A 16,628-nucleotide genomic window follows, 5' to 3' on the forward strand; every position below is an offset into this window, starting at 1 on the left:
GGAGATGGGATCACACTTATTAGTGTTTCTATGGAAACTATTTGAATATTTGTTTTATATGGATTTTTACTCAGTTTTCAAATGCTACTAACGAGTGACCCTCAGCTGCCAAGCAAGCAGTTGTAGCTTGTACATTGGCAGAACGAGCCAGAAGCTTAGTGTTGTGACCTGTTTTATAAATAAAGTACCTTAACAATTAGGCAGTGGAATATTTTTAGTGTGACCATTCAACATAGCTTGCCTTGCATGTATTTTTATAAGTGGGAATTGATGTTTTTATTTCCCCAAAGGCTGAGAAAATTGTCTTAGAGGACTGAGAAGTTGATGGGTTTTGTTATTTCGAAACTCCATGGACATGCCCTTTTCCCGTTGGGCATTTTTATTTCCAGTATGTGACTCCTGTATACAGTTAGTTGTGGATTCTTACAAGGAAGAATAGATCTGGTCCTATGCCAATAGAAGGAAAAGGACGAATAAGAAAGGCCCATATCCCCTGCTGCTGATAGTGGCCAATGCCTGCTATAGTGGCTCAGCCCTATTCCAAATGTCCACAGAGGTGTCTGGGACGTGGACCAGGGCCCCCTGTTAACTAACTGGCCTGTTTCTGTCAAAGCCAGTGACCAGCGAAGGTGCACTAGGTAGGCCCTTGGAGGCCTGCTCACAGAGACCAGGGACATTGCCTTTCCACCTGGAGTTCACTCCCAGGATAAGTTGCATAGTTACAAAAGTGTCAGGAATGTAGTACAGCATTTGGCAGTAGTTTAAAAAATTCGGCCACAGTGAAAAATAAAACACAATACAGGAAACATGGAACCTACTCTTGGCCAGGTACAGAACCTTGTAAGTACTCAGTGAGAGAGAGAATAAATGATGAAGATACTTTTTAAAAATCATGACCTAATACAAACCAGCTTCACGATCTCAGTTACCTTACCTATACAATGGGAAACCACTCCTCCGTGAAACAGAAGTATTTGCAGGGAATACAGAAGAGATCTTTGAGATAATCTGGACTTTTGAGATAACTTAAATATATACAAGGGCAGAAAATGAGGCCTGTTTCCAGGTCACAAAGCTAATTAAAAGGCAGAACTGATATTTTGTTGGAGACCACTTTGTGTGGTATTGGGAAGTGTAGCCCCTCGCAAGCCAGGCCTTGAATGAGGGCCTGTAATGTAAGTCTCGACCAGAATGCTGGGAATGCTGGAGGCAGGCATGACCCAACACTAGCACCGAGGGTTCCCATGGGAAATCAGGCCTAAAGAATGCATTATTCCCCTTGAGCCTTGCTTGGCATTAGCCCTGTTGCCATGAATCAGATACCTAAATCAACAGCAGAAGGAATGAACTCCTAATCTCATGCAGCGTGCCTAACGACCCTCTGGCGTCAGCATATGTAACAGACCCTGACCTGAGGCAGACCTCAGGTTTCTCCAATTGTTACCCACAGATAGTATCTGTTTTCTGTAACTATGGCCTTTAGACATCGATTGATGAGCTTTGCATGCATGCTATACATCCCTGCATATACAGTTCTTAATAAAAGCCTCAGGGCTCGGGGATCCTCTCCTCTGAGCGATTAGCCAGCCTTTCCTCCCCAAGCAGATCTTACGTTGATAGCCTCATTTCATCCGTGACTCCAGGGGACACTGCGGGACAGGGTCCCCCACATTATTTAAAAAGCCAGGTCTATCTAATGACTCCTACTAGTTTAGTGCTCTCTCCAACACAAATGAACTACAAGATGTGGTCTCTTCAGTTTAACAAGCATTTGTGACATTACTCTTTACATTTCAATAAGCTGACTTACCTGAATCTGAGAACACTAAAGATGATGACCTTTTAAAACTGGCCCCATCTTTGAACAGAGGGTTGAAAGTAATGTTCTCTAAAGAGCAACTCTCATTTTTGGATATTCCCACTTCGTCTTCAAAAATATTTAAGTCTAGAAAAGAGAAAAACAATCAACCAACTTCTACTTTATGAGAAATAATATTTATTGTAATAGAAGCTACTGGATCTTGCAAATTTCAGCATATTCCACTATTAGCCATGTATATTACCTTCAGCTAAATGAGAGTACAGTAGCTTTGAAATATTACTAGTTAGAAAAACACACCACAAGCAAAATTCCACTTACTTTCACATGCCATTTTCTCAGTTCCTATATGTTTCATCTGTCCCCCAGGATTCTGTTCCTTCTTTTCACAATCTTTAATGTCAAAAAGTTCTTTTTCCTCTCTTCTCTTTTGTTTCATCTTGTCAAAAGTAGATTTTGAAACGGAAATTTTGATCTGCATGAAAGAGGTGAAATATCTGAAAGTATTCAGGGAATTTGACATTTAAAATCACTACCTTCATCTGAGACAACTGTATATAGGCATTAAATGTTTATATACAAAATAAACTATACATTTCTGAGTTCTTATTTCAGGAATTCTAAAATAGAGTAGAATTATATAGTGCTAATATCCAACTGAATTTGTGCCTCAGGATATTAGTCTGTTACTCGATTATATCCCAGAAAAATGTTTACATATACACACACATATACATGCATAGTACATGTATAGTATAAAATATACTAGATGCTTTACACCAGAATGTAAATACATTTGATGGAAAAGAAAAACAATTTATTATTTAAATGATTAAACATCAGAATTTTCAATTATATTGAAATTTTAAAATTTTTAATTGAACACTTTCACCAACTCAAATCTGATAGATACAAAGCAATAATTTAACACAGGCTTAAAGTTACCACCCTCAAAATTAAGCAAACACCCTTACATCTTTTTCATTCTCAACATCAAGATAGGATAGAATACTTTGTTGAACTGCTCTTCCATAAATCCCTGATGGTGGTTCAATACTTTGTTTAACTGAAAGTTTATCCACATTTTCCGTAGAAGATATCACTGATTGGCTACAGGTAGCTGGTGCTGAATTTGGACTTCCAAATACACCTGAAATCAATGAACAATCAAATTGCCATTAAATATTTACGTGATGTCCCTCTGGATAACACAGTTTAAGACAAGGTTCTTGTCACCTGGCTGGGTAGCTCAGTTAGTTAAGAGTGTTGTTCCAATATGTCAAGGCAGGGGGTTTGATCCCCAGTCAGGGCAAATGTAAGTATCAACCAATAAATGCATAAATAAATGGAACAACAAATTAATGTGTCTCTCTGTGGTTTTTCGAAAAGAACTAACATTTGAACTTAAACTATGGTAAAACTGCCTTTGGATACTTCTAATACCTTTTTAGGATTAGGATAACTGTAGCTATTATATACACAAAAAATTTCTTCTCACGCTCTCTAAAATCAACAAATAAAAATTAAAAAAATACAAGGTTATTGCCTTCAAGAAATAAACAATATAGTTAATAGGAAAAACATTAAATAATCATAAAATATAAAAGCATATACCTTAACAGAACAATACGACTATCACAAGACATAATATCAAATGACATAATGTAAGTGCTGAGTTCACAGGAAGAAAAGGTTGGTATGCTCAATGTTTTAGATGGTTTCAAGGAACAAAGATTTGAGCAGGGATTGGAAAAAACAGTGGATTTGGAGACAAGAGGAAGGAGGGAAGGACATCCTATAAAATACGGATGCTTATAAGCAGAGCTAAAGCAACAAGTATAAAGCCTGTATGTGGAGTGAATAAATTAGTTTGGTGTGTCACGAGGCAAGTAGAAAAATAACAGAAAGTAAGTTTGTAAGAGTAGGTTGGAAGCAATCAGAGGAGGGCCTTCAAATAACCTAATGAGACTCTATCAGGCAAAGAATTTAGGAAAGCCTTCCAGACATTTCATTGTATTCACCAAAAATAAGATGTATACCCTTTATGCCTATCATTACATTCTAGTTTTTCAATTAAAAAATAGACTAGTTGGGATGTGGTAGGGGAATCCTTTCTCAATGTACATGGATGTCAAATTATCCAGTTTTACACTGTAAGTATCTTATAATTTTATTCATCAATTAAACATAAATAAACCTGGAAAACCCCACCTAATTTTAAAGGATATTTGCAAATGTGTTTCAAAGGTCCCCTAACCCCCCTGAAATATATATCAGGTGTTAATTCTGATTTGACTAGACAATATATAAGCAGTAATAAAATTATACTGTTATACTGATTACTAAAAGCTTATAAATAAGAACTACCATTTGAACTTAAACTATGGTTAAACTGCCTTAGCTACCCTAAAAAGGTCTTAGAAGTATCCAAACTGTAGCCATTATGTACACAAAAAATTTCTCTGAAAATTACTGACATGAATTGACTGCAGTCTAGAGAATAGAAACGTGAAGTATTCACTTCTAATTCTTTTAATTTAATAACTTTTCAAAAAGAAAGTTCTGTTCAGCACCTGAATCACATTCTTGTCATTCTTTATTGATATATTTTGCTTATGTGTAAAGAACATAAAATATCATTAAAAAGCTAAATAACTTTGAAATACCTTTTCCAACAACTACTACTGAATCTTCTGATAAGGTATTTGTGGATGTGAAGTCAGAACTGGAAATTTGTTGTAAATTTGAGGATGACCCTGTAAATCCTAAAGAAAAAAAAACCCCACATTTAAAAATACTTATACACTATATAGTATTTAATGATACTATAATATGGCATTTTATTTTACTTTTTTATAATACGTTTTTTTTAAAGTGGAAATTTATTTCATACAAAGAATTTACAATGTACTTATTCACACATGTTCATTAATTCAATAAATGTTTATCACAAGAATACCTAGTATAAACTAGGCGCCAGAGAGAAAAGAAACTCTCCTTCCTTTAGGAAGGTTCTACATGCCCGGGTTAGTGGGAAAGATGCACAAGAAAAGAGGCAGAGCATGACTGTTGAGTCACAAAAGGGTAACCGTGAAGTAAAGCCTCTAACCCTTGGAAACGCATCAAGTCAATCTCACAGCAATCTGTACTTTCCTAGGTCAACTTTTACCTCAGTTTGTAATTATTTAGTTAATTATCCTCTCTCCTATTCAACTTTAAGCTCTATGGGGACAGAACCTATGTCTAGTATAGATCATCATTCTTTTCCAGGGCCAATTACTACAGTGCTTGGCACACAGCAGGTACTCAATAAATCTATGTCAGATGAATGTTATGAGGCAGAAAAAATAAGCAAAATACAATTAATTTAGGGCCTGTGACAGAAAATCAGTTAACCATGTTAAATTTTATTTAAAAACTGCTTAAATAAACGAAGCAAAAATCCAGTCAAGAGAGGAATAGGTAAACACAGTACTCAAATCCTCCTACAACCAAATCAGAATACAACTAAACTACAGGGCAATCATCATTCATAATCTCCAGAAATCAGATGAACTGGATTGTCCTACAACTAAGGATATAAAGAAGCAGCCACACTGAAACTGGTAGGAGGGGCAGAGACACGGAACGAGCTTATCTCACATGAACATGAGGGAGATAAAAATCGAGAAGGATGTCTCAGCTCTGAAGGTGTCCCCTGAGGAAGAGACAGAGAGCAAAGATTTGAAAAGCTATGGGAAAGTGACAGAAAATTTCCCTAACCTGGTGAAGGAAATAGACATTCAAGTCCAGGAAGTGCAGAGAAATTCAAACAAAATGAACCCAAAGAGGCCCACGTTAAGACATATCATGATTCAAATGCCAAAAGTTAAAGACAAAGAGAAAATCTTAAAAGCATCAAGTGAAAAGCAGTTAGTTACCTACAAGGAAGATCTCAAAAGACTGTCAGCTGATTTCTTAAAAAAAAACTTTTCAGGCCATAAGGGACTGGCACAAAATATTCAAACTGATGAAAAACAAGGACCTACTACAAGATTACTATACCCAGCAAAGCTATCATTTAGAATTGAAGAATAGATAAAGAGCTTCCCAGACAAGAAAAAGCTCAAGGAGTTCATTACCACCAAACAAGTATTATAAGAAATGTTAAAAGGTCTTCTCTAACAAGAAGAAAAAAAGATTAAAAATATGAATAATAAAATGACAATAAATACATATCTAACAACAATTACCTTAAATGCAAGTGGATTAAAGTCTCCCAATCACAAGACATATATATGGAGGCTGAATGAACAACAAAACAAGACCCTTACATATATTGTCTACAGGAGTCTCACTTCAGATCAAAAAACACACATAGCCCTGGCTGGTGCGGCTCAATGGATTGAATGCTGCCCTGACAACCAAAGGGTCGCCAGTTCAGTTCCCAGTCTGGGCACATGCCTGGGTTGTGGGCCAGGTTCCCAGCAAGGGGCATGTGAGAGGCAACCACACATTGATACTTCTCTCCATCTCTTTCTCCCTCCCTTCCCCTCTGTCTAAAAATAATAAATGAAATCTTAAAACACACACACACACACACACACACACACACATGCAAAGACTGAAAGTAAAGGGATGGAAAAGATATTTCCTGAAAATGAAACAAACAAGCAAACAATCAAAAGCTGGGGTAGCAATACTTATACCAGATGAAATAGACATTAAAACACAGACTATATAACAGGAGACAAAGAAGGACCCAGCAATTCCAGTTCTGAGTGTTTATTCAAAGAAACCCAAAGCACTAAATCAAAAAGGTTTATACATTCATATGTTCATTGCAGCCTTATTTACACACTAAGTGTCCATCAACAGATGAGCGGATAAAGCAGTGGTGGCTATGTACAATGGAATATGACCCAGACACAAAAATAGAATGAAATCTTGCCATCTGCAATATCATGGGTACACCTAGAAGGTATCATGCCAAGTGACATCTGTCTGACAGAGGAATACAATGTCGTATGATTTCACTGACATGTAGAACCTAAAAACCAAAATAATTGAACAAGCTGAACAGAAACAGACTTTAGATACAGAGATTATGTTGACAGTTGCCAGATGGGAGGGGTGTTGGGGAGATGGTGAAAAAGGAGAAGGGATTTCGAAGTATAAATCGGTAGTTACAGAACAGTCATGGATGGGATCGTAAAGTACAGCATAGAGAATATAGTCAATAATACTGTAATAACTGTATGTGGTGTCACACGGGTTCTAGATTTACTGGGCTAATCACTTAGTAAGTTATATCATGTCTAATCACTGGGTTGTACACCTGAAACTAATATAATAGTGTATGTCAAGTATAAGTAAAAAAATAAGAAATTATTTAAAGAAAAAAAAAGCAAAGAGTAGAACATGTACAGTATTTCTATTTGAAAAACCTGTTTATGTATACTCATATCTTTGCATATCTTTGCATGAACATGAAAAATAATAATTATATGTATCAGACAAAAGTAATTACTTAATAAATAAAATGTGACAAAAATTAAGCGGATAAATTACTTTGCTAACTTGCTAAAGCTAATGACTTGTTTTGGCTATGTGTGAACATGGCAGAGATTAAAGAAAGAAACCCAAGTAGGTGATCATTTTTCACATTTTCCTTTAAGTATAGTTTGGAATAATCAAAATTAACGTTCACCGTGACAGCACATGCCAACTATTTCATGAGAAAATATATAAAGAACATGTTATCTTTAAGTAATTTAACTTCATTTATCAGAGAGGCTGACATAACTAATCATTTTTAATGTTACTTTTACACTATATTTTCTTCTAAACGAAGATGTACTGAAAGAAATATTGCTCAAACTTCACTTCTAAAGTATAAAGGAAAATATTTTAAAAGGTCCTTTACATATAAACTACCCTTATATAATTTCTTTTTGTTAATCCTGTCCAATATATTCACATAGAGAAAGAGAAAATACTAACTCATAGAGTCTAGTCTGCTAACACTCCAAGCATCCATATTAATCACTTTCTCAAGTCATTCATTGGGCTCCAGACTGTTATCGTGTTAGAAAATGAGCAGGTTCGAAGGGTAACCAGCAGAGGACAGGAACAGGAAAAAGAGGTGGTTCTGAGATCTAATCCTATAAAAGTCTGAGTTTTCTTACAATACAAATTCACTCACATATGCAACTCATTGTGATATTTCTTCTGGAAGCCTTTCCATTCACTGTACCACTGCACTCAGTATTTAAGCAGATATGAGAATGTAATTTTTTAGTGACTATGCCCATGACTACACTGTTAGTTTTGGATGGCTCATCACCACTCCATTCCGTTAACATGTGGCACTGAACACCTTCATGTACAAAGCATAAGAGGGATACAAAGATAATAGTATCTTTATTTTTAAGTATCTTATCCTACTTCAGCCCAGGACAGTGGGGAAAGTTTTCTAAAGAAATGGCTTTTAAGCCAGTATTCAAAGAACAGACATGATCTGGACACATTAAGATTGGGAAAGGGCATGTAGGCAGACTATACATGCTAACTAAGAAAAATACTAGTATTAAAAATGCAAAAGCATAGGACACGAAAGGAGGTACAACAGTAAGAAATCATGCAAAAAAAAGTTAAGCTACGGTAAGATTCTTAAGGATATGAAAAATTAAGCTACAGAGTAGAAAATTTATTATGTGGGAACAGAGAACCACTAAAGATTCTGAATATGCAAGAGAGGGTGTCTTTACTTAAGAAAGAATTCTGGATGAGTATGCAGCCTGCATAAAAAGGGACAAAAAATAAAAGGTAAGATGTCTCATCTGAAAACTCCTGTAATTATCAGGGAGAGGTAATGAAGGCCCAAGTTAAACTGAGAAGTACTGGTAGAATGGGTCACTGACTAAACTGGGAGGGTAAGGAAAAGATGCTAAACTTTTAAGTCTCCGTAACTGGGAAAATGCTGATGCTACTAACAGAAATGGGTAACAAAGGAAGAGAAACAGGTCTGAAAGGACGGTAATTTTGGTTTTGAACATGTTTATTATTGTCGACTAGAGAGATCATGTTGGGTTTAGATTTGGAAGTGTGAGTATGAAGTAATTTTCTGGAGTAGAATTAACTGCTGGTCAAAAGATATAAATATTTTTATGATTCTGCTGTCTAACAATGGATACCACTAGTAGTGAATGAATATATTTAGCAATTATTTCAAAACACTTATCATTATAAAGATATTAAAAAATTATATGTTAGGGTATGAGTTACCTTTAGAAGGAAAACTGTATTTTGTATTTGATTTGTTTTATGTGAGACATAAAATACGCATGTAAATATGAAAAAAAACCCTGTCATTCTCTTTTATAAAAACAATGAATAACTGCCCTGGCTGGTGTGGCTCAGTGTATCGACTGCCGGCCTGAGAACCAAACAGTCACCGGTTCAATTCCTAGTCAGGGCACATGCCTGGGTTGCAGGCCAGGTCCCCAGTAGGGGGTATGCAAGAGGCAACCACACATCGGTGTTTCTCTCCCTCTCTTTCTCTCTCTGAAAATAAATAAATAAAATCTTTAAAGAAAAAACCCCACAATGAATAACTGATCTCTTCCACAAAGAACAGATACTGAATTATATTATGGATTGAATTTTAAGGAATTTACAAAAAGAAAAGAAAAGAAAAGTTTCTAACCAAGTTCTCTTAACTTAGTTTGAGTCATTCCCACAAAAAATATACATGTCCAGGAATGCCTAATTGCCTACACACATATGACTAAAGATATCAGAAATAACAAAGGTTGACATTACAACCACTGTTGCCATTCAAAAAAAGACAGCTTCTTACACTTACTGGATGATTACACTTACACTTACTGGATGATTATACTTACACTTACTGGATGACTTCTAATTGTTCTATTTAAATATTTATACCCTTCAAAATCACTCCTTACCCAAAAGGAAATTTTTAAAATGTAGCTATAAGATCTCTGTAAAAATGGACAGGGCAGTAATAGAAATGCTACTTGCTAACTAAGTTAAAAAAGCAAACAAAGAATGTAAATTATTAGGGAAAACAAAGAAGCCTTCCCAGGTTCTCCTACAGGGAAATTATCATACATTCCTTTCTGCAGTTTTACTCATGGATGCAGCCTAAGTAGGCATTTGAGAGTCACTTACTCAGATGATTTCTCCACCCCATCTTAGTGGTAAAATGTCGTACAAAAAAGTGTGTGTGTGTGTGTGTGTGTGTGCGTGTGTGTGTTCTGGGGGTAGGGGACGGTATCAATAGGGATTCTCTAGTTTCAACCTGTTAGGCAGCTGCTATCCTGCAATGGCTCCTCAGGCAAGCCCACAGCCAATAGATGAATTGGTATGTTCTCCTACTTAGCTAAATTATTTAAGTAACAACATTATCAGCAGAAGGGTAAGAGAAAAAAAATCTCAGAACGGACAAATCTCAGTTAATGCTTCTTTATTGGCATGCTTAGGAAGGATTCTGATTTAAAGACATTCAATCTTAAAGATTAACTTGTCATGAAATTTACTAACCTTTTGTATGCTTATGTCTTGGGTGTTCCTTATTTTGTATTTTTAAAACACTAGATGAAATGTCGTATGACCTATTATCTTCAAAATCACCACATCCAAACCCGGAGTTCATACGCTGACCAATTACACTTACATTGGTTGTTGTAATCCCTATAAAATAAAATACATAAAAATATTTATTTGAATGATTTCGGTAATATGGTAGAGAGATACATACCTTCCCTCTAAATCTATATTGCCTTCTAGCCTTTTAAAAATGTCAGTCACATAGCAGTTGAAATTATAACATTACAGTGATTTTTTAAGCTGTATCTTATTTTAAATTTTATAACACTTTTTACTTACTAGCAGGTAAGAACGTTTATTATAAGCCATCCTACAACATTTTATAAAACAGACTTTAAAATTACAATGAAATATAAAACCATATCATTATAACATTAAAGAGATAATCAAACATACGTATATTTGGAAATATGACAAGCACTTAATGTTTAAATGACATTTTAAACTTTACAACACAAAGAAAAAAAATTACTTAGAATGTTTAAACTGTGTCTTGAGAGATGCCTATATTCCTCATTCCTCTCTTTGCCCCCACTCTTGTGTAATGGGTCTATCCTGGTCTGGCTGAGGCAGTGCACTACATAGTGAGTAAGAGCTCCTAATCTGGAATCTCGCTTCCTGGCTTTACATCACAGCACCGCCACTTAAACCAGGGACAGAACCTGGGCAGCACACCTAACCTTATCTGTAAAATGGGGATAACAGTCTTCCAGCACTGTTGTGAGGGTGAAATGAGGAAAACAGATGTAAAGGGCTTAGCACAGTGCCTAGCATGTTATAAATTCCCAAACGTTACATTCCTATTTGAATTAAAAATAAATCAAAACCCTACATAGACCTCTTTTTAACAAATACCAAACATTTAATCTATATGTTTCAATGTTTAAACTGACCACCCTATACTACCTAATACTCTACAGCTGAGAAAAACCACAAAACATCTACTAAATGAAAACCCTAGGTAATATATATTTGAGTCACCACCCATTTTTATGCATAGCTCTTACATAAACCACTAAGTAGTAATAATAAAATATAACGTTTTTAGCCCTGGCCGGGTGGCTCAGTTGGATGGATCACTGTCCTGTGCACCAAAAGGTTGCAGGTGTGACGGTTGGGTCACATACAGGAGGCAACCCGATTAATGTTTCTCTCTCACATCAATATTTCTTTTGGAAAAAAAAATCAATAGACACATATACTCAAGTGAGGATTATAAAAAAACCCCAAAATACACAAAAATCAACCCAAATGGATTAGGCAAATAGTTCCTTGACAACAGGCCTAGTGATAATTTTTTGGAATTGACAACAAAAGTAAAGGCAAAAAAAGTTAAAAATGAGTGGGATTACATCAAACCGAAAAGCTTCTGCACAGTAAAGGAAATCGTCAACAAAATGAAAAGGCAACTTTCAAAATGAAAGAAAATATTTGCAAATAACATATCTGCTAAGGCGTCAATTTCCAAAATATATTTAAGAAATTCATGGAACTCAATAGCAAAAAAAATTCATATCCAATTTAAAAATGGGCAGAAGATCTGAACTGAAACTTTTCCAAAGAAAATATAAAGATGGCCAACAGGTACATGAAAAGATGCTCAGCATCACTAATCATCAGGTGAATGCAAATAAAAATCATGATATATCCCCTCATACCTGTTAGAATGGCTATTATCTAAAAGACAAGAAATAAACAGTATTGGTGAAGATGTGGACAAAAGAGAACACTTACGCACTGTTGGTGGGAATGTAAATTAGTGCAGCCAGTATGGAAAACAGTATGGAGGTTCCTCCAAAGATTAAATAGAGAACTACTGTATGATCCAGTAACTTCAGTTTTTGGTATATATCCAAAGAAAACAAAAGCACTGCCTTGAAAAGATATCTGCACTTCCCTGTTCACCGCAGCATTATTTACAATAGCCAAGACGTGAAAACAACTTAAGTATCTACCTATGGATGAATGGACTAAAAAGATGTGATACATATACGCAATGGAATATTAGCCATAAGAAAAGAATGAAATCTTGCCATTTGCAACAACATGGATGAAGCTTCTGGACATCACAATATGTGAAATAAGACAGAAAGAGACAAATACCGTACATTCTTCATGTGGAATGAAAAAAAAGGTTAAAGATATAGAGAACAGACTGGTAACTATAAAATTCTAACTCTGAAATGAATCCATTATCATTTTTGACATCAGTTACAATAAAAATCATACTTTCTAAAAATCATATTTATAAAACAGTCATACAATACCTATACTAGGGCTTTGTTCAGCTATCTGGAAGATTTTATTCTTTGCAGAAGAAAGTCTTGTTAGACAAGGTTTTGATCCAAATGTTGGAAATACATCTGACCTACAATTAAACAAAGTAATTTCAGTAAACTTTTTGTGATCTTGAATCAAACATTCTTTTGTATTGGTACTCCTAGTTCACCTTTTGAACTTCCAACCTTTTTAACATACAGTCATTCTTAATTATTCATGAGAGGATGGCCAAAGGAATGTAAAACTCTCCAACTTTTACTGTAATAATCTTTTTTGGGGGTCCAAAAACCAATAATCCAAAGAGAGTCCATTCCAAACTAAATCAAATGATTCTAATTATCTAATATACTATCTTCCTTCATATATAATAATATAAAAAGAGACTTAACTATATGATAAATAAGAGATCAGCAACAAATGAGTTTAGTAAATAACACCACTTTCCTCTTGGACTACCATTTGCTGTATTTCCCTGACTTTATTAAGGCCTACAGGCCTTGTTTCACAGAGAAAGCAAACTGAAGAATGTTAATCTTACTGTAAGGAAACTTTGAAATCAGTGAGTGCTGTAAGGTACTGACCAGTGTACCTTACAATGTGCTCTATGACAGTCCAGTGACAGATATCATAAAAAAGAGTTATTATGGAGTATAATTCTTCATAACTGGGTAGGCATATTTGTTCATTGGCCTATCAAGAAATCAGTTAAACATTTTAGAAGAGTAATTTCTCTAGAACAGATTACTATAAATTTACTTTTATACTCAGTAAAGTTCACTTGTATGAAAGAAAGTATTTCAGTCTTTAGAAGTATGGTTCTCAACAATTTCTTCTCCCCAAACCACTTAAGGATGAAGACCCCACATGAAGTAGTAGTGGCTTTCTTTGGCCATGATTCTAAAGGCAGGATGTGAGCTGGTTGGGAATAATTGCTCTAAAGCTATTAAACTTAAATGCAGAAATACTAAATTCATTAAAAATAATTCAGTCCATATACAAAGGTATATTGAACTCACTTCTCACAGAGTTCAGTATTGGAAGAAATTAACTCCATGAGGCAACAGAGGGAACAGTGAATTCTAAATGTTAGAGTATCAAATGAATTTCTTTTCCCAACTGGGTACCAAATTACTTACAGGACCTTGCAACTGTAGTAGTATATAACATAAAATTTCACACTGATGGAAGGGAAGGACTTTAGGTCTAAAAGGTAAATATGTATTTGAAAAAGATAAATATATATTTGAAGTGTCTCATAACAATGAAAAAACAGTTACTTTACCAGCCCACATATCCATTCCAAATTCATTTTGTTAAAATGTTGCATTAGTCTACCTAGATAATTATAACAAAGGACTTTCCAGTAAGAAAAAAATTTGCAAAATTGCAAAATAACCTGCTAATTAAAAATGAAAATGGTATCATAGGATGAGAAAAACTTCTAACAGGACACAAAAATTCAGTTTAATTCTATAAACTGCTAAAACAAAACACCTTTTTTCATTAAAGTTAATAGAACACTATCTCTTCTTTGACTATGCAATTTCTATATTGTGGTTCTAGTTCACGTAAGTGAAAATAAATTTAATTTCAAATATTTACATCTAATAGCTGTATATAAACATGATTCAGGATAAAATTAAAGGAAAATAAAATTTAAAAGACTGACAAGATCAAGTGCTAATAAGTATGTAAAACAATTAGAACTCTCACACATGGCTGCTGCGAATGTAAAACTACAAAAGCATCAGAGCAAACTGTTCAACAGTTACTGAAAAAGTGAGTGTGTATCTACCCTATGACCAAACAACTCCACTCTTAGGTTACTGTCTATAACAAAGAATGAAAGGATTCCCTAAAACCCTAAAATTTTGTCACAGAAATCTCACAAATAAAGTTGGGATCACTGTTTAAGACTTAAGAGTTTACTGAGGTAATCTTAAAAATCTGTCAAATTGCTACGCTGAAAAATACTCTCTGTCAGTGTGGGGTTGCCAGGACTCTAATTCCAACACTACTGCTTTAAGACAACTCCTAAGAGGGCTGCAAAAGCCATGGCATGAAGTCCTAAGTTTCTACAAAATAATGGAATACAAGAAACAGTAGAGTAACAGCTAGGTGGTGTTTACCCATAAATTAGAGGAAACTGGTGCTGAGTTTTAAATGAAAGCAGTAATATCACCTATAGGTCAATTGTCAAAGAGTCAATGACCCATAGAAGATCTAAAAAACAAGGAATATTGTGATAAATTTTAGACAGGCAATCAAAAAAATGGGGCTTGGGAGAACAGATATATACATGTTAATTTAGGTGCTCTAGATTACAGCTGAGACTGTGCTGTCTCTCTCCACTACCACCTCAAACCAAAGTCAAGCAAAGTAATATGTTTAAACTTTTCCATTGTCTTTTAAATGTATTTCAACATCTTAAAAATTAGAAAATTGTTTTGAAGGTTTTTTTCAAATATGATATCAGGGCTTCAGAAATAGATTACAGATTAGCCTTCATTTAACAAGTCAAAACATAAAATACATTATTCTCTTTCCCTGGGGAGTAGTAGACAGAGAAGAAGTCATTGATTCTTGGCTGTAAACTCCACTTTCACTGTAAGAGCTGATGTTTGGAGAGGAAGACCGAGATGGGGAATCCACAGTCAAGTCAAGCTTAATTGCGGAATCAGGGCTTTCAAGGTCAGAAGTACTGCCACTCAGTTTTGCTCTTTTCTTAGCTGCACTGTTACGAAGGGACCTAAGAGAGCTCTGCATCTAAGAAAAAATAAAAATAATTAACTTTACAAAATAATTACATTAGTAAAAGCTTTTCTTAGACTTTAAAATCCATTAATCAAATCTAGCTAGCCATTCTTTTTCAATTCAGTACTAACCAGATAGATGTTAACATTTCCGCACATAGTATAAATAAAGATTTCATCACTTAGGTATTTATAAACAACCCACTAGGATGTAAACTCCTCAAAAGGAAGGATCTCAAGCTATTATTCACCACGGCATTTCCAGCACTGGGCACAAAGACTAACATATTGCAATAATTCAATTAATAAATGAATCATTGAATCAGATGGTAGGTAGCAGAGTGAGTTAAGGTCACAGAGGTCCAGCTAATCTTACGTCACTTGTGTGCTTATGTGGCTATTTAGAAGTTCTATGAGATTAGCAAAAAGTAATCCATTTTCTAAATATTAACGTTCACATCCACCTTGCCAGAGTTAAGAGTTCAGAGAATAACAGATCATTTTATATAACTCCTAAAGGCAAGTATTTCTAGAAATGCAGAGCAGAAATCATTATTTGAAACTAATACATTAAGGTTGGGAATAAAAATATGAACAAATTAAGGAACACAGAAATATACATAAGCTGTGTTTTGTTTACATTTTGATTATAACAATTATAATAGCTGATTCAACAGTATGGCCATTTCTTTAGTAAATCTTTGAAAGATTGAACATCCAAACAGAGTAGTATCCTCTTACATTTACTATTAATTATATTAAAAAAATTACCCTTTTGCCCTGGCTGGGTAGCTCACTTGGTTAGAGTGCCGTCTCAATATGTCAAGGTTGTGGGTTCGATCCCTGGTCAGGTCACATACAAGAATCAACTAATGAAGGCATAAATAAGTGAAATAACAAATCAATGTTTCTACCACTGTCTCCCTGTCTGTCTCTCCCCCTTCCTCTCTGTCTCTAAAATTTTTTTTTAAATTACCCTTTCAATTATACAATAAAAGAAAAAGGCCTATTTTAAAGTTATAAACACAATGTGAAAATATATAATCAGATGACATTTATGAATTATTGTAGTTAAGTGCCTCTTTAAGTTTTTTTCTTTAAATAAATCCCCTTCCAAGTACCACTGAAAGACAATTGAAAAAATAAACATAAAAATAATGAAA

General features: G+C 34.7%; 1 protein-coding gene across 3 annotated transcripts in view; it reads right to left on the reverse strand.

Moving 5' to 3' along the window:
- TOGARAM1 (TOG array regulator of axonemal microtubules 1) overlaps positions 1–16,628 on the reverse strand; it is a 91,067-nt gene that overhangs the window by 37,380 nt on the left and 37,059 nt on the right. For 2 of the 3 annotated variants that reach the window (XM_053927482.1, XM_024573948.3), the window contains 7 exons: positions 15,246–15,478; positions 12,700–12,800; positions 10,367–10,516; positions 4,486–4,584; positions 2,794–2,969; positions 2,141–2,294; positions 1,811–1,945 (listed from right to left, as the gene is read on the reverse strand). In XM_053927482.1, the coding sequence (XP_053783457.1) occupies positions 1,811–1,945; positions 2,141–2,294; positions 2,794–2,969; positions 4,486–4,584; positions 10,367–10,516; positions 12,700–12,800; positions 15,246–15,478 (1,048 nt within the window). The remainder of the gene's footprint in view (positions 1–1,810; positions 1,946–2,140; positions 2,295–2,793; positions 2,970–4,485; positions 4,585–10,366; positions 10,517–12,699; positions 12,801–15,245; positions 15,479–16,628) is intronic. The other variant, XM_053927483.1, reaches the window with a different exon arrangement.

Source organism: Desmodus rotundus, chromosome 7 (genome assembly GCF_022682495.2).
Source record: "Desmodus rotundus isolate HL8 chromosome 7, HLdesRot8A.1, whole genome shotgun sequence".
NCBI lineage: Eukaryota > Metazoa > Chordata > Mammalia > Chiroptera > Phyllostomidae > Desmodus > Desmodus rotundus.